General features: G+C 42.9%; 1 protein-coding gene across 3 annotated transcripts in view; it reads right to left on the bottom strand.

Moving 5' to 3' along the window:
- The window catches only part of LOC121623836 (dnaJ homolog subfamily C member 13), a 32,701-nt gene that overhangs the window by 1,876 nt on the left and 14,466 nt on the right, over positions 1 to 16,359 (bottom strand). The window contains exons 11-56 of one of the 3 annotated variants that reach the window (XM_041961311.1): positions 16,110 to 16,189; positions 15,834 to 16,003; positions 15,690 to 15,722; positions 14,864 to 14,963; positions 14,618 to 14,725; positions 14,282 to 14,437; positions 14,127 to 14,183; positions 13,917 to 14,038; positions 13,690 to 13,765; positions 13,397 to 13,492; positions 13,158 to 13,298; positions 12,239 to 12,256; positions 11,235 to 11,317; positions 10,988 to 11,141; positions 10,359 to 10,462; positions 10,095 to 10,254; positions 9,933 to 9,995; positions 9,730 to 9,831; positions 9,471 to 9,575; positions 8,949 to 9,151; positions 8,678 to 8,762; positions 8,411 to 8,565; positions 8,094 to 8,139; positions 7,851 to 8,005; positions 7,538 to 7,739; positions 7,339 to 7,454; positions 7,106 to 7,184; positions 6,886 to 7,021; positions 6,568 to 6,752; positions 6,393 to 6,467; positions 6,167 to 6,286; positions 5,269 to 5,664; positions 5,076 to 5,189; positions 4,619 to 4,735; positions 4,170 to 4,347; positions 3,988 to 4,079; positions 3,802 to 3,901; positions 3,612 to 3,686; positions 3,401 to 3,513; positions 2,746 to 2,915; positions 2,588 to 2,630; positions 2,325 to 2,498; positions 2,047 to 2,226; positions 1,510 to 1,650; positions 1,263 to 1,406; positions 1,006 to 1,105 (exon numbers count right to left, since the gene is read on the bottom strand). In XM_041961311.1, coding sequence (XP_041817245.1) covers positions 1,006 to 1,105; positions 1,263 to 1,406; positions 1,510 to 1,650; positions 2,047 to 2,226; positions 2,325 to 2,498; positions 2,588 to 2,630; positions 2,746 to 2,915; positions 3,401 to 3,513; positions 3,612 to 3,686; positions 3,802 to 3,901; positions 3,988 to 4,079; positions 4,170 to 4,347; positions 4,619 to 4,735; positions 5,076 to 5,189; positions 5,269 to 5,664; positions 6,167 to 6,286; positions 6,393 to 6,467; positions 6,568 to 6,752; positions 6,886 to 7,021; positions 7,106 to 7,184; positions 7,339 to 7,454; positions 7,538 to 7,739; positions 7,851 to 8,005; positions 8,094 to 8,139; positions 8,411 to 8,565; positions 8,678 to 8,762; positions 8,949 to 9,151; positions 9,471 to 9,575; positions 9,730 to 9,831; positions 9,933 to 9,995; positions 10,095 to 10,254; positions 10,359 to 10,462; positions 10,988 to 11,141; positions 11,235 to 11,317; positions 12,239 to 12,256; positions 13,158 to 13,298; positions 13,397 to 13,492; positions 13,690 to 13,765; positions 13,917 to 14,038; positions 14,127 to 14,183; positions 14,282 to 14,437; positions 14,618 to 14,725; positions 14,864 to 14,963; positions 15,690 to 15,722; positions 15,834 to 16,003; positions 16,110 to 16,189 — 5,622 coding nt within the window. The remainder of the gene's footprint in view (positions 1 to 1,005; positions 1,106 to 1,262; positions 1,407 to 1,509; positions 1,651 to 2,046; positions 2,227 to 2,324; positions 2,499 to 2,587; positions 2,631 to 2,745; positions 2,916 to 3,400; positions 3,514 to 3,611; positions 3,687 to 3,801; positions 3,902 to 3,987; positions 4,080 to 4,169; positions 4,348 to 4,618; positions 4,736 to 5,075; positions 5,190 to 5,268; positions 5,665 to 6,166; positions 6,287 to 6,392; positions 6,468 to 6,567; positions 6,753 to 6,885; positions 7,022 to 7,105; positions 7,185 to 7,338; positions 7,455 to 7,537; positions 7,740 to 7,850; positions 8,006 to 8,093; positions 8,140 to 8,410; positions 8,566 to 8,677; positions 8,763 to 8,948; positions 9,152 to 9,470; positions 9,576 to 9,729; positions 9,832 to 9,932; positions 9,996 to 10,094; positions 10,255 to 10,358; positions 10,463 to 10,987; positions 11,142 to 11,234; positions 11,318 to 12,238; positions 12,257 to 13,157; positions 13,299 to 13,396; positions 13,493 to 13,689; positions 13,766 to 13,916; positions 14,039 to 14,126; positions 14,184 to 14,281; positions 14,438 to 14,617; positions 14,726 to 14,863; positions 14,964 to 15,689; positions 15,723 to 15,833; positions 16,004 to 16,109; positions 16,190 to 16,359) is intronic. The other 2 variants (XM_041961312.1, XM_041961313.1) reach the window with 2 other exon arrangements.

The following is a 16,359-nucleotide window of genomic DNA, read 5'->3' as shown; positions in this document are numbered from 1 at the left end:
CCCTGCTGGCCATTAAACAGAATGCACGTTTAAGGCACTTCCGCAGAAGTTTTGACGAACACTCTTATCTAGATAATAAAATAATTAATAACTATTCATTCAGATAATAATTTGAATATTGCAGTTCATATAAATGATGTCATTACCAATCAGAGTAAGACATTAATTTTATTTTGAACATTTTTTATGAGTTAATCTAATATTTAGGGGATATGGGTCTTTGCCGGGGCAATGCCCTGCAGAATCACAGGTGTTTTGTGTGACATGTCAATTTAGACCTTTTATGTTATCTTTTGTATTTTAAATAGGAACACATGAAGCCGCATTAACATTAAGAATCAGAGATAACTTTAGATAACCTCAACTTTAATCAACTTTAATGAGTAAGTTTAATGACAACCCATTATTTTAGGGAGATTCAGTTAAATGGAAAATACTTTCATTTCAACTTTTGAGGGCATCTTTAAGGGCGTCTGCAAATTTCTGATACTGTAGTGTGAGACAGAGTTGGATGGAGGTGAAGACGAAGATGTCATGACATTATTTTCAGCACTGCAAAGACACAGGAGTGGGAATGGAAAATTAAGTGTAGGTCAAAGATGGAGGTAGAGAGGAAAGGTCAAACGTCAGGTCAAAGTCTACCTGATCAGAGCAAGCGAGAGGAGGGCTGTGAAGGCCCATTTTAGGAGTCTAGAGCCCACCTCGCAGTGGGCTGCTGGCGGCCAGGAGAGAAGGAGTGGATACCCCTGAGGAGGAAATGAGGAGGACAAAGAGGAAGGGAAGGGCAGAGCCAGGAAGTTATAGGACGTGGACAGAGAAAGGGTCGCTGGGTTTAAGCACAAGTGAGGAGTCAGCCACAAGGTGGTTTTTAGGGTAAAGCAAAGCATTAAGATTCAACAACAGCTCCATGAAGACTTACCTTTGAAACACTCACAGAAAAATCTTTTAACAGCTTTGATTGTTGAGAAAATGTCACAGCAGGTTAAATTCAAAGAAACACTTTACCTGTCAGGTAACCTGCGGTCTGAGACTCTGAGATGAAAAGATCATGTTTCTGGTCTTTGAAGGCACTCCACACTGAGGACCTCGCTAGAATCTCATTCACCTGCAAAGCCATGAGAGGTTAATCGTTTCAAATAAGATAAACAACCAGTATTATGTTATTTTGAATGAGTATTTAATTAGCAAATAAAAAACAGTCCTAATCATCCAGTGGTTTTAACTGATAATCCTGGTCTGGTGGTCATGTATTTCGATCATACCTGTTCTCCAAACTGCAGACTGCGTGTCATGGACTTGAGAGCCTTCACTATCTGGGCTTTTGTAGCCGAAGGGTTATCTAGCGTTTCCAGTCCGATTCCTTCCAGGAGCTTCAGGAGGTACGGAACCAGCTCCACTCTCAGAGCCTGTTCAGTTCATTAACAAATACTCACAATCGTTAATTTGACACGATCGATCATGTTTGACAAAATAAACAAAAAACAAACAATAAAGTTAACTCGTGGTTACCTGGGCCACTAGTTCAGTCTGCTCCTTCTGGAACATGCGGTTCAGAGCTTCACAAGCTAATCCGGCCATGTCGGGTCTACTTTTCATCCCAGTCATGAGGGGGCCAATGGTCTCCAGTGAAGCCATGGAGCGTACACACAGCTACATGAAACAAGACAGTTATAGCTAATATGTTAGTGTGTCGTGGTGCAGAACCAAGGCAAACTCAGTATACACTATTGGCTGTTTAACAAAAAAAGTGTTCAGTCTGATGCAGCAGAGGCAGATAGCCTGACTTTTAGTCCCCAGTATGGGTCACCTTTTAAAATGTTGGAGACTTTATCTGCCTAATAAGTGCAAGCATCTTTTAAACTTCACACCCTTGTTCCTGTCATAAATTTGTAGTGGGTAAAACTGGATTCCATGTTTAAAATGGAGAGCTCCTCCATGTCCAGTAGAGAGCCCCTTTGGTAAATACAAGGTATGAAACAAGGTGTAGTGGGTCTAGAGAGCTTAAAAAAAGTAAACTATATACTGTAGATACATTCGGCTCCTCACCTCATTGTCTGATAGCACGTGGAGGAGGCGGATGGAGCTCTTGGGAACGGCGTTGTTCTTGTGGTTGAGTGCTGCCAGGATGCGAGGCAGGTGACCCAGAGGAGGTACTTGGTCAGCCAGCTGGCTCTGCGTGCTGAACAGACACACTGCTGCCGTGGTAACTGTCTCCAGGGCCTCACCCTACAGGAGACCAGAGACATCGGGAGGAGGTGTAAGACAACAGAATAAATGAAAACATCAAATGCTGTGCGTTTCTGTTTCTCAGCACGGCTGCTTACGTTGGGGTTGTTTTTCTCCAGCAGCTCAGTCATGGTCTCCAGGAGGGACACCAGGAACTCGCGAGGCTTGCGCAGCACCCAGCCTGGCTGAGCAATGAAGATACGCAGGAAGACTCCGCCAACTTCTAGCTCGCCCTGTCCTGCTCCATAAGCCACCGTGAAGTCCTCTGGCACCTGAGCACACAAACCAAGGAGTTGCGGTCACATTAAATCATTTAAAACATGTTGCTGTTTTATAGTGAGCTATGTATTAACGCACTTACTTTCCAGTTCACATCAGGATTATCCTTCTGCTGTTTAAAGTGCCTGGACAATTTTAAGAGAGTAAAGAACATGACATTAAGCATCATATTAGAAAGTAAGGATGCAATATTTCACACTCAACTAGCAAGTAGAGTATTAAACTGGGCTCATGTCATACTCGAGCATCATCTCCCGCACAGTTGTGGACACTTTCTCCCTTGAGTTGTCATTCCAGATGAGTTCAGGGTTCTCGTGCGTTCCCTCGAAAATGTGCACTGCTGCCTCTGCGTTGTCTCGCATGGCGTCCATGAACACACCAGGGAGGAAACGCATGAGCGTTAGACGCACCTGGTGTAGAGCAAAGAGTGAAAATGATTAAGGACATGTTGATATACAACACTGATTCCAAAACAGTTGGGATGCGGTGGAAAACCTCAGTGAAAGAGAATGTGATAATTAGCTAGTCCTTGTTGACATATACTATAAGACAATACATTTAATGTTTCACCTCATCAGCTTCATTGATTTTTGCAAATATCTGCTTATTCTGAATTTGATGCAGCAACACATTTCAATCAAGTTGAGACAGAAGCAACAAAAGTCTGGGAGAGTTGTGGAACGCTCCAAAAACACCCGTTTGGAACATTCCACAGGTAAAAAGGTTCATTGGTAACAGGTGATCATGATTGGGTATGAAAGGGCATCCTGGAAAGACACTGTCATTCACAAGCAAAGACGCAGCGTTTTATTTCCGTTTTACAGTGTCCCAACTTTTGATGCACGATAACGCAACAAGGACATGAATCATTTCGCTTTTGTCTGTCCAGACTGACCTTTGGCCCGACCAGCTTGTCTGAGGTCATCTTGGAGAAGAGCTCTGCAGTCTGTGTGCGAACCTGGGGATGTGTGCAGTTACAGAAGAGGTCGAGCAAGTAGATCAGAGCACCTGGGGAACAAAGAAACCAGCATGAGCATCCGTGCACTCAGAATCCACATAAATATGGAGCAGTCTTCAGAAAAAACTACACAAAGAATTACACTGACCTTTGGCCATAGCCTCTTTGACTATCTTTGTGTTAGAAGTCAGCGCATACAAGGTTTCCAGCACCATTTGTCTGCCTAAAAGATGCAAAAACATGTTTTAGTCCAAAGATATAACAATTCAATAAATATAGAGAAGGCAGAAAAGGGCATAACTAGTAAACCAGTGACTTCTGTTGTGTTTTCTTCTTACTGGAGGGCAGCGAGTGGAGCAGCAGCAGAAGGTTTGGCAACACCAGTGACTCTGCGATGTTGCTAACGCATTCTTGGTTTGATGTCACTGTATTCACAACCTGCAGAGGAAACCAGTATGACTACAATGTAGGCGAGGACATGCTGGGAATCGCAGTGATTAGATATCAGGACCAAGAACCCCTACCTCCAACACCAGCTGCTGTACTCTGCCAGCTCCATGAACCCGCAACAGAGAGAAGAGCAGTTTGAAATGGCCGATGCACTCCGACTCTGAGCCTGAAATTATACACAGAGAGCTGCTTAGCAAAGAAGAAACACCAACAAAAACGACAGGTTAGCAGAGCTGGAGGAAGTGTCGCCTCTCACCAGGGTTGTTCTTGATGACATTGCGGAGAGCCTCTAAAGCCATCTCAGCGAAGCGGAGCCTCTCAGCGTGCTGCTGGGACTCCACCTTGTTACTCTGACTCATGGCCAGCAAAGTGTGGAGGTACTGGGCCTGGGATCCTACGTAGTCCAGTAGACTGGCTGCAAATGCTTTAGGGTACTAAAACCAGAGACAGTAAAACACATTCTGCATTACAAAAGGTTTAAAGTCTGTTCAATGCTGGTAGTAAACTAAATAGACTATTAAATGTGAAAAAATAGTACAACTAAAATGGGGTTTTAGTCAATGATCAAATTCAGGTCATGCCTTACTCCATATAAAATATATGTTAGACACAGGACTAATGCAAAAGGGCAAACAATAAAAAAGCAGGCTGAATGTGGCTGTAATACTGATTGCAGTCTTCATACAATCTGGTTCTTCTACTCACCTCAAGAGGAAAAGTTGGTTGTTCATTGTAGACTCGCACAAAAATCTCTCCAACTATCAGCTCTTTGCTGTGGTCACTGAAAACAAACTCTGCACCAAAGCTTTTATCATTCTCTCCCTAAAAAGAGACCATAGAGAAGATGCATCATTCACTCCAACACAGCTTATCAATAATACCTGATACATACATATTACATAATACATATTAATATCAACATATGACATTAGCATATATATATATACAATTAAACAATCATTTCCATAATAAAATTCCATAAAATCAATAGGTCTTATTCTATAGATCTAAAATGTGTGTTAACCTGTATCACTTATGTTTTAATACCTAAAGCACTTAATACCTGAACTGAAGCTTGAAACACACCACTTGTTATGCATTGTTTGTCTGGAAATTTAACACATAAAGTTTTCAGAAAAAACAGTATAAATGTTATGTTTACCCTCTTGATGTTTCCCTCCTGCTGACCCTCCAGGAACTCCAGCAGCTCGGCTCGTGTTCCATTGTTCCAGATCAAGTACGGGTTCTCTGAGTTACTGTTCAGCAGCTTCAACACCTAGATGCAGAAGTGGCAAGTTCAGTTTGGTGATGGGGTTTATGTACGTAAATGATTCGTATCCACCTGTGCAACGTACCTCAGCAGCAGAACCTGTTGCCAGCTTCCTTGAGATGTACGGTGTCAGCATGGCTGCTAAGCTCTTGCGGATGGTGGGATTCTCTGGAGGTGTTCCCTCTACGCCATTGGTCTCTGAAACAGGATTGTTCCCGTCCGGGGTGTGCGGTGTCTGGGTATAGCCTCCCAGGCGGCTGAGAGCTACCAGGCTGAGCTTGGCCAGGTTGTTTGCCACTTCCTGTTGGTTTGTCTCCTGGCTAGCCTGAACGCCGCTCTCCTCCAGGGTGTAGTCGTAGTTGAAGAGGTGGACCAGAAGGTGCCAGAGCACACCAGCATGGTACAGATGGGTTTGTAGGAAGAAGTCCACTGCGAAGGAGCTCACGCACTGGACTGCCAAGGCGGCTGTTTTTGGGAGACCCTATGTGGAGGCGAGGGGAAGAACATGAAGCTTGAGAGAAGTACATCTTGGTAAATACTTCAAGAAGCTGACAAGTATAAAGCTAACATCAAAGGAACATGTAGCATGTAGATAATTGTCAAGACTAACTGTGGTGGCCTCAATGAAACATTTACATTTCAATCTGTATTCTGTCCAAATGCAGGATGGATGTAAGTGAAATTAAATATCTAAGATAAAAAGGAGCAGTTTTTTAGAAACTGTATCAAAAATCTTTTGAATGCAGTTTTTTTTTATATGGTAAAGATACACTTCCAGCATTTTTATTGTCTTGGTAAAGCAAAAGAGGAAATCTTCTTCTTCTGCTAATGCAGGCTCTAAAATTCTGAGAGGATCAAGATTTCACAAATAATCTAACAATGACATACTGAAGTCCAAAATGGTGCAGATAGAAGAGGATTTCTCTCTGTAATTACAGACAGAAGACTGAATAAAGTAAACACAGCAGGCTTAAGATTCTTACCTTTCCATAAAACAAGATGTGACAGAGGTCCCTGATGATATTGGGCAGTTCGATGATCTTTTCCCTGCATTCCTCAAACTGGGCTGCTACACTGTAGCACTTACAGACGTGCCCGCACACCTGTGGCACAGTAAAGTGGAAAGAACTCACTACAAGCAGTACAGTACTTATCTGTAGAGAAGAAGGCGACTACAGGTGCAATACTCAGTGTTTGGTGATATTTTACCTGTACAGCCATGTCATCAGGCTTGCTGGATGCAGTTAACACTGCAACACACCGAGAAAGAGCCTCCAACATCACCTGATAAAACACAAAAAATGATCATTTATTCAATCACGGTTCCCCACATTCGCATGTTGATGACTGCTTGATATTTCGGGATTTGTGAAGGTCTGCTTACCTCCATGCCGTTGTCGCGGCGCAGCTCCTCTGCGTTCAGAGCCGAGCAGTTGACGGTGTGAAAGGCCAGTTCAACAGCAGCAGGGAGGAGAGGGGAGGTCTTGGAGAAGAGCTGATCGTCCTCTGTTTCCATAGTGATCGTTTTGATCAGCATGGGGTAACCGGCGTATTTGTAAGGTTCCAGTTCTGTTTAAAGACAATGCAGAGGTCACAGAGGTAGTGGTTAAAAGTTGGTTTATTAAATTAACTTTTTTTACTGTTTAGAACTTGGGCCTGAAAACAACAAAAGCACAAATGGAACAAAGATCTATTTGCACACCTTGTTTGTGTCGGTTGAACAGGATGCTCTGAGTTTTGAGGATGAGGATGATGTTTTCTGGGTCGGGGCCGTCCAGGATTCTTGCAGATTTTGTACAAAGGAACTCGTAGGCTTTGTTGACTTTCTCAAACATGTCCTGAAAGATGAAGTTGAAATGAAATCCGTGGATAAAGGTATGCAAGCCCTTACATATCATGTCAGTAACGGTGGAAATACGTACTCTGCCCTCAGGGTTCTTGTCAGGATGGTACTTCTGCGCCAGTCTGAAGTAAGCTTTCCTGATTTTACTCTCCTCATGCCTGAAGACAAAAACACCAACATTCTGTCTAATTCCACATTATCCAAAATGTAATCTTTGCTTATCTCCCACATGCCACCCACTTCCACAAACTCCATGGTTATTGCTGCTAATCAACAAAGATGATTCAGGACACAAGACAAATAACCACTCACTGCCCCTGTCCGTGGGGGAGGTTGAGGACTTCATATGCGTCATCTACAGACATAGTTGGAGGCTTTTTCTCCACCTCCCTCTTCCAGGCTTCAAGAGTGTCTTTTAGCAGCTTCACCTGTAGGGATAATGGTGGTGGATCAGAGTGTTAACAGAAGGAAGCACAAGCTTGGAGAAATAAGAAAAAAATAAGCAACATACAGCATCACGGATGGGCCAGTTGGGGAAGCGGGTGGTGTCACACAGATGTCTGAGGTAGTAAATGTTGCAGAAGAGCTCGTTGTCCAGCTGAGGGAAGCTGATCACAGGGATGGGGCAGTACTGGTAGAGGGCCCGTGTGTTGCTCTGCAGCCTGGGGCTGAAGTCGGCTACGTGGGCTGCAATCTTCTCGATCATCATCCGCCTGAAACAGAGTTCAAACACAATCTATCAAAAATTCAAGAAACCACGAGACTTTCACTGAACATTACCTTTAAGAGCACACTAATTAGACATGATAGAGACTGATATCCACCTCATCTCGCTGCTCCAAATGGCCTCAGGTGTGTCGAATTCTCCAAGGAATATCTCTGAGATGCGCTCAGCCTCGTAGTTCTCCAGGTAACACACCATGGCCTCAGGCAGCACCGGACCCAGAACACTACGCTGCACTATGTCCTGACCCTTAGACTGGGGAGGAGGCACAGACCAATGTTATTTTTAAAATGATTCATAAGACACAAACTTTGGTTATTTAAAAAGGAAAAATCAAGTTTACCTCCTCTGATTTGAAGGCTTGTTTGAGATGTGTGTACTTCAGGAACCTAAAGAAACCACAAAGCCTCAGAGGTCAGTGTGAACATGTCACTAGTGCCAGTGTGTAAAATATTCCTCATCCACAGAAGTGGAATTTTGGGCTACATTGTCAATGGAATAATCATTGTAATTACTATTATGTAGAACAAGGATGTTGTATCAGTCAGTCTGGTGCTAAAGCATCAGTTATTATAGGTCGATGTCACTAAAAAGCCTAAATATTTCAAACTTTCTGGGCATAACTTTAGCATGTTTGGAAGTTCATGTACGTGTTTTCACCTTGCGACAGGAAGCACGTTGGAGCCTGTGTACATCATGATGAAGAAGAAGACCCCAGTTAAATACAGGCGCTGCAGATTAGGGTTGTCCTGCATCACCAGGTACAGAACGTTTGCTACCTTTTCCACCAGGATGGGGTCAAAGGTCAACAGCAGCTGGAGTGGACAAAGGAAAAATACGTCATTTTATTGAATTCAGCATTTCTCCAATGTGGATGTGACACCATTGTATAGACAAAAAACAATTAGATTCAGATTAAGCAATTACCTGAACAATGTGAGGAAGGCAGGCATTGTCACTGATCATCCTCTTGATCTTAGGTAAAGGACGGATAATGGCATTATCTTGGTCCCTGAGTAAAAAGTAAATCAGTGTGTTACAGTCATGGTCTGCTGGTTTGATGTTTCAAACATAAGTCATCAGACATATTGCTTTATTTAATGGAATGATATTGCAACACCATGAGACAGTATACAATGTATAAAAAGGAAGGTATTTTCTAGACATACAACCACATAGATATTTTCTGCTACACCACCTGCTGGGGTAGTAGGAGCACATGGTGATGAGCATGTTAAGGATTAGTGTAGCCAGGTCGGACTCATTCATCACCGCCTGTCCAGTGGCCAGGAGGCACCATTTTAGCTGGGGAATGGCCTGCAGGGGACGCCATCCGTCCATCCCCTGAGCCCAGCAGCGTGTCTTCGCTGTCAGGACGCCTGTGTTCCAAAACTCCTGCATCTGGAGAAGGAAAAGCAAAAACACAGCACAAAAAATGAGTTGGGTGGTTGCTGCAAAGGAAAGTAAAAAGGAAAACAGAAAAAATGAACTGCAGCAACTGCTAGAAGCCACGAAAAAGGAAAGAAGTAACACTGCAGTGACAGCGAGAATGAAATGATCAGTCAAGATGTCTCCTCTACATGACATTAAATTACATTAACTGGCCAAACTTACTCATGATAAAAATAAATAATCAGTACCTGATACCTTTATGAGCAATATATTACATTACAGGGGCCTTTTCTCCAGGAAAATTGGACAGTCTAAGAAGATCACAAACCTCCTCAAAACTGAAAGGTCCTCTTCTTTCCTTGTCTGCGTTACCAAAGTACCACTCCTTCTCACTCTCCCTCTTCATGTCTGGTGCTGCCTCCAGCACGTTGCTCTGTGGAAATTAACAAGACCTTTGTTTCAATTTCCAGACATATAAGATTTCACACAAGGGTGACAGCTGGATTAAATCTCATCTGTGTCTCATTCAGAATTACAACATCAACACAACCATTCCTTTCATATAATACAACTCAAAATGTTTTCACCTGTAGGGGCACAGTAGCTCTGCTGGTATGCAGATGGGCCAAGGTGAGCAGATCCACCAATATACGTACTCCGTTAGAGTCCATCACCTCCTTCACATTTTTCTGCAGAACAAAAAACGAATTACTACCCAAGACAGAGCGACAGAAATGTGGGTTGAATGAACAGGAAATTCAGAGAGGCACTGTTGATTTTAATAGCTTGCCTTGTTGAGAATGAGTTTATTGAGGAAGAGGATGAGTCTGTCTCTTTCCAGTTTGTCTGTGCACTGTAACCACGGAAGAGTGTTTCAGGATTAATGAAAAGACGTAAAAAGACTATTACCATTATAACCATATTAGTTCTTCCAGTGACAGTTTACACTCACTCTGTCCAGCATGCCCACAATGTATTTTGTGTCTGTGAAGGGGCCGATCTCCTCGTAGCACTTCCCATAAACTATAGCAAGCGCCTGCAGGCACAGGCACTTCATCGTGACTTTGGGTGTAAGCAGAAAGCGATGGTAGAGTTCATTGAAGAACTCATATCTGAGAGCAAAGAGCGGGAGAAAGAAGCATGAATCATCTTTTTGGATTCAGTGCACGGAGATAAAATCAGTCCAGCTGGCTGGGTTGTTGTACTGCAGTCTTACGATCTCTTGATGGCATTTGATTCTTCGTTTTCATCCTCCTCAAGCAGCAGACGCAGGTAATAATCCCCGATCTTTATCTCATCTGAAAGGCACTCATATTTCACCTGCAAATAAGAACAGAGGCATAAAGTTTTTTTTCCAGAAATAGATGTATTTCTTTGTGGGATTCACAGAAATATCACGGTACACCAGTCTGGCCGAAAACTCCCGTGCATTTGATGGTTTAAATCAGTGGTCCCCAACCTTTTCTGTACCATGGCCCAGTTTAATGTCTGACAATATTTTCACGGCCCAGTCTAAAGGTGTAGCAGATAGAAACAAAATAAAATGATAAGATCGGCATTAAAAACTGTGGTATTTTCTCTTTAATAATAATAATAACAATAATAATGAAGTAAATCCACTTTTTAATCATGTCAATAGGACCTGGCTGCAGACTGGCACTGTCAGGCACCACCTGTTTTTCAAATTATGTGAAAAAACAAAATAATTGAAATTATTTTTTCTTTCTGTGCGGCCCAGTACCAAACAACCCACGGCCCACGGGTTGGGGATCAATGGTTTAAATCAAATGAGAGCCATAAGATGCAGACAGTACTGAGTGCAACACACTCCAGCTGAGCACAAACCTCAAACTCCTGGTGGTTCCAGGAGATCACGGAGGCATTGCCAAGCTCGCGGTCTACGCTGAAGGCGCGCATCTCCCCCTCCAGAGCATCGCGCAGCTCCTCCCTCGTCTTCAGGTTCCAGATGAGGTTGGACCGAGCGTGATCGAGCTGGAATCTTGAGAAGACAAAGAAGCAGGTGAGAACAATGGGCAGAAAAAACAGTTTTGTGTCTGTTATATGACTTAAAGATTGGAAAAAGCAAGAAGACCTGTAGTAGAAAAGCTCCCAGTTGACTTCAATCTTTATTCTCTGGCGTCTCTTCCTCAGAATGACAGGCTTTTGGTTTGGGTTCTGAAAACGAACAAAAGATGCAAAGATTTGTGGGACTACTTCAATATTATTCATTCAATATTTGTCCTTTTTCAGCTTATGGCATAAAGAGAGATGTGAGGTTGAAATGGCAACAACATGAACAACATGTCACACAGACGAGAGCACCAGAAATGAAATTAAAGGAAACAGTATGCATAACGATGTAACACAGAATGGTTTTCAGAAGGGAGAAAGTCAGATATTAGAACAATGAGGCAAAAATAAAAACACCGAAAAGCAATGTCCTCATCGCACGGACATAGAAATGAAGGTTATGACACACAAAAACCAAGATGGGATCCTAACGTCTGGGCGAGACAGATCTTTGCAGAGGGAGCACTGTATACACCACGCAAATTTTTTGCTTTGAATAATTTGGCCCACAATTCTCATAAATCTGTTGACTCCGGTTGCAAAGATGGCGTTCCACCTCAAGCCGGACAACCTTAAATTGCTTTAAAATTATTACATTTTTAGTCTTTGGTAATGCAGCTAATATCCTGCATAATCAAAACTGGTGTGAGCTACAGTGTAAAAGTTTTCCAGAGGCCTTACAAGCTGTTTGGCAAAGGTTCTTCTGTTTATAGTAATTACTCAATATGGTCATTATTTATTGATGACATAACACTACAGGTACTCTGAACATGTCCTCTGATGGCAGCAGGACATGAATAGACGTGTTTAAATCCATGCTTATATTGTCTGCTGTACAATATTTTATTGACCAAGTTTTGTTTCCTTGCATCTATTTGAAGACACATGTGGAAATCTCTTGTAGATGATAACAGGTCATCACCCTCTGAATAAAAAAGAAGAAAACACACTCAAGAAAAATGGTTTGCTGAAGAGAGAGAACATGGAAAGAAACCAGAATGGATCCCATTGGTCAGTCCTACTTACCAGGTTATTTCTGTCCTGCTGCATTGTTTGACAGCAGAGAAACCACACAAGACAAGGGAGGGTGGGGCAGAGACAACACAGAGAGATTATTGTTCCTCGGATCAAACAGATGAATTGAAACAAAAAGGATCACAGGTCACGAGATTTCCTCATCCTACACAACTGTCATTAAATGCTTCAGCTTTGTCAGCTGCTACTACCTCCTGAATTGTTAACAACAAATATAAGCGGAGCAAACATGAAAAGATGGATGTGACTGGGGAATATTCAGTGAAAGAGAGCCAACTAAAACATGGAGGTGATCAGCCATTTTGAGCCATTCAAAATGAAGAGTGTAGAGAAGGAAGCCCGGTGAGTTTCAGGTGTACTCAGATTGAGGTTATAGTTAAGTAGATTTGATTTTAGTTTTGTAGAAACATCAAAGAGCAGGCAGCAGCTTTATTAAATGGCATAGATGGCGTACAGAGGCATCCTAACATCCCAAGAGAGGTACTCTTTAAAAGCATGATGAACTTTGAGCTTGAATAACACTTTTGTCACATTTAGGCACACCTGCAATGGAAAATATTTGTTAAAGCTAAAGAAAAATGTATGTTAAAGAGTAAGGAAAATGTGCAGAAGCAGTTTGTACAGCAAAAATGCAAGGCACAGAAAAATCAAATGTGACTGCGTCCTGACATGTATGGTTTCCCCGAGGTCAGGCAGCATCAGAGCTGACAGCGCTCTTCATGCAAAATAACAGCACCAGCTGAAAAGTGTGTTATTGAGTTTGCCTCTGGATTCTGCAACACTGTTCAGCTTCAGCAGGAGGAGCAACAGAAAGAGACACCTGAGCACACAAAGTCAGCAGCAGCTTGTCTGACAGACAGCAGGTAAATGCGCCCCTCAGTCCCCCTTGTAAAGGAAGGTAAATCCTCACCTCCTTCTGAGCTATGCCCATTTTATCTCTCCAATGCATCAGCACGAGATCGGCCTTCTCCTTGGCAAACTTCTCCACCTCTTTGGCTGCTTTGCCTGCTATCCTCTGCCACTCGGGCACCTTATTTCGATTTAACTGGTCCTTTGGGAAACAAATATAAAACAACAATTACACATGGCAAATACTTCATGATTACGCTTTTTGTTCTTTCTGTAGATGTGACGTGTTTGTCCAGATACCGTGGCGATTTTCAAGTTGTCACGGATGTGCATTCTGTCCACATCTTTCTCTGGGACTGAGTCAGGACTGTCCAGGTAAGCCAGCAGGCCTGTTGGCTAAGAGTGCACAAGATAAAGTGAAATGGGTCAAGAGTTAAAATGGGGTACCTCAGCTGCCAGCTGCTAGCATTGGCTTCCATCCTGGAGTACTTTGCCTGTACCAGCATCATTATACTTGTAGCTTGTGCCATGAATATTGGACAAGCATCAAGTATTTGTTTAAAAGTCTGAATGGAGCTCAATTGTAGCCTTACCAGTATTCTCTTCAGGAGGTTCATGGCAACAGGATTCTCTGCTGTCCACAGGCCCACAAGGTGACGACTCAGCTGCCTGAAAAAGAAAATTCTCAGATGAGCAGCTGAGCCATTTTCTCTAGTTTACCTACTCTAACCAAAGCTTTTCCTACTGCTACATGCAATGAGTGTTTTTCTGGATAAGATAAATTATTGCACATGAGTGTGTGGATTTATTGAGGCTGGACCTGTTGGTAAGCATCCGCTGGTCGGTGCTGATGGTGAACAAAGACGTGTGCAGGTGCCTTGGGAGAGCACCTTCACTCAAGGCCAGCTCCTGCATCTTAGTGGCTATTTCCTTGTCTCCCTCCTAAATTCAAACACATTTAAACACAGGTTGTTATCACCATAAAGAAATTAATCGCACTGTAAACCACCAAACTCACTGAAAGGCTTACCTCAATAATGGCCTTCATCACCAGGCCTGCTCCCTTTACTATCGCCATAGACGGATGCTAGAGATAAGGCAGCTTAATTCAATACACAAGCGTCCACTGAATTTATATCTGTCATATTACTGTTATAATTAAGGCGGACAGGTCAAGTTGACTACCTGGAAGAGTTTGAACAATGTGCGTCCATTGGATGCAACCATCTCAAGCAGCATGTCAAACTGCTGGCCCTCTGTGGTTTCACTGTAGGGGGCGCAGAGGGCAAATGTTAAGAAGTCCAGTAAGGAGCTGATGACCAAAGCTCCTGTTCCATGATCCTGGAAAAAAAAAGACAGATAAGATATTGATTATATTATGGATATTAAAAACAAAACAAAATGTAAACATGATGTGGTTTATGAAATCATACAACAACAACTTTTGTAATAAAACCTAAATCTCCTCATTCTCCTGAGCTCAGACTCCAACCAGCTTGCTGACAATAAAAAGACACATACCACATTAGTGATGAATTTTTCAAGGAGGTTTTCCAGGAACTTCTTGGAGGACAGCAGAGAGGCCTTGTTCAGCTGCTCCTGCCTCAGGTCATAGTCATCGTGCATCGGCTGCAGAGAAGCATGAAAAAAAGGTCTAATTATGCTGATACAGAGAGATACCAGTCACTCAAAATCAAGACTCCAGTCAAAATGCCCATTATCTATGAATGGATTTGACTGAGGTTAAGGTATCTAGGAGATACTTACACACATAAGGGCACAGAGCATGTCTACAGCAGCATGTGTCACACCGTTGTTGTTCCGTTTTAAAGCTTTAACCGTCTTTACTCCCAACTTTTCCCTGAATCTGGGACACACAAACATGCATTCACAGATTTACCAACACCACCAAAGTGAACATGGCTTGAAAAAGTTGAGGAACGTAAACAACAGAAAATAAACTGCACAAATTCTGTATTATATAAAGAGGTCTGGGGTTGGATACACAAAGAATTCATTGCTTCAGAAGTGGCTTGGTGTTTCTTTTGCTCATCAATTGTCACATCTTCCACTGAACTGCAAAGTGGAACAATATGAAAGAGGCTTTCCTTAAAGCAAAAACAAACCATTTATCTATTTATAGTGATCCCAGTCATGTAGTTGAGTGAGGAGAAACACCAAGCTACTCTCGCAATGCATCTTTCAGGAAAGCCAATTGTGGCTCATTTGCTTCACAGGAACAAATAAACAGTAAATACAGTTCCTCTCATACATCTCAGTGACCCGCAAAGACAACTAGGTTCTTAAACATCGTTATATAGAGAAATATAAAGGATAGAACGAGCAGATAGTGGCAAAAATAAGAGTATGAGAAGGCAAGAATGAAAGGTCAAGACAAATCGAGGCAGACAGCCCGACTGAGTGACATAACCTCCCTTCTGAAGCGCCTGTCTAAAAGCCTGAGATGAAAGCAGAACAAAGATAAAAGGGGAGAAGGCCGACCGACAGATGGCTTAGAAAACACTCTGGGAAAGAACAAGAAGGGTAAGAAAGGGGCAAAAGGGCAGACTGAGATGTATGGATTCATATTTACGTTGCATCTGTGACTCCAGACCCTTGACCAGACCTTGGAATGACAGAGCATGCCTGTTACCAGCAGCTCAACAAAAAGCACACTTTAAACGAAAGTAAAAGATAAAAGCAGGAGGGTGAGGTGGGACGACTTCTGCATTCTTACTTCGGCAGCTGGGTGAAAGCCTGGAAGCCGGCCTTGGAGGCCACCAAGCGTCGGATGGCCTGGAAGTGGCTCTCCAGCTCAGCGTTAAGAGCCGGCAGCTCAGCCTCCTGGGATAAAAGAGCCAGGATGGCGTTGTTGATCAGCTTCTCTTTGTTCTCAGAGAAAAGACCCTGAAGAGAAAAAAAAGACAGGTAAAGACAGGGAAACGAGTGAATCCTACTCGGGCAGGTGGACGGACGAAAATCACACGGGACTTAAGGACTTGAACACACTCACATCTTGGGTTACTGCATGCAGCACTCCACTGTAGGATATGTTGGCGTTGAATCTGAACACTGCATCTGCAAAGTTTCCATCTGAGCAAAGGAAGGAGGGATGAAATAATTCAAAGAATACATTAGCTCAAATTAAGGCGAAGAATCTACAGCCACACTAGTGGCTCAGCGACGCTGCCCCAGTCTGTGCCTCATGTACCTCCATTTTATCACAGTCCATCTTTCCCAGACCTTCTAACCATCTAGATGAA

Source organism: Chelmon rostratus, chromosome 20 (assembly GCF_017976325.1).
Source record: "Chelmon rostratus isolate fCheRos1 chromosome 20, fCheRos1.pri, whole genome shotgun sequence".
NCBI classification, from domain to species: Eukaryota; Metazoa; Chordata; class Actinopteri; order Chaetodontiformes; family Chaetodontidae; genus Chelmon; species Chelmon rostratus.
This window is presented reverse-complemented; position numbering and strand designations above follow the sequence as displayed.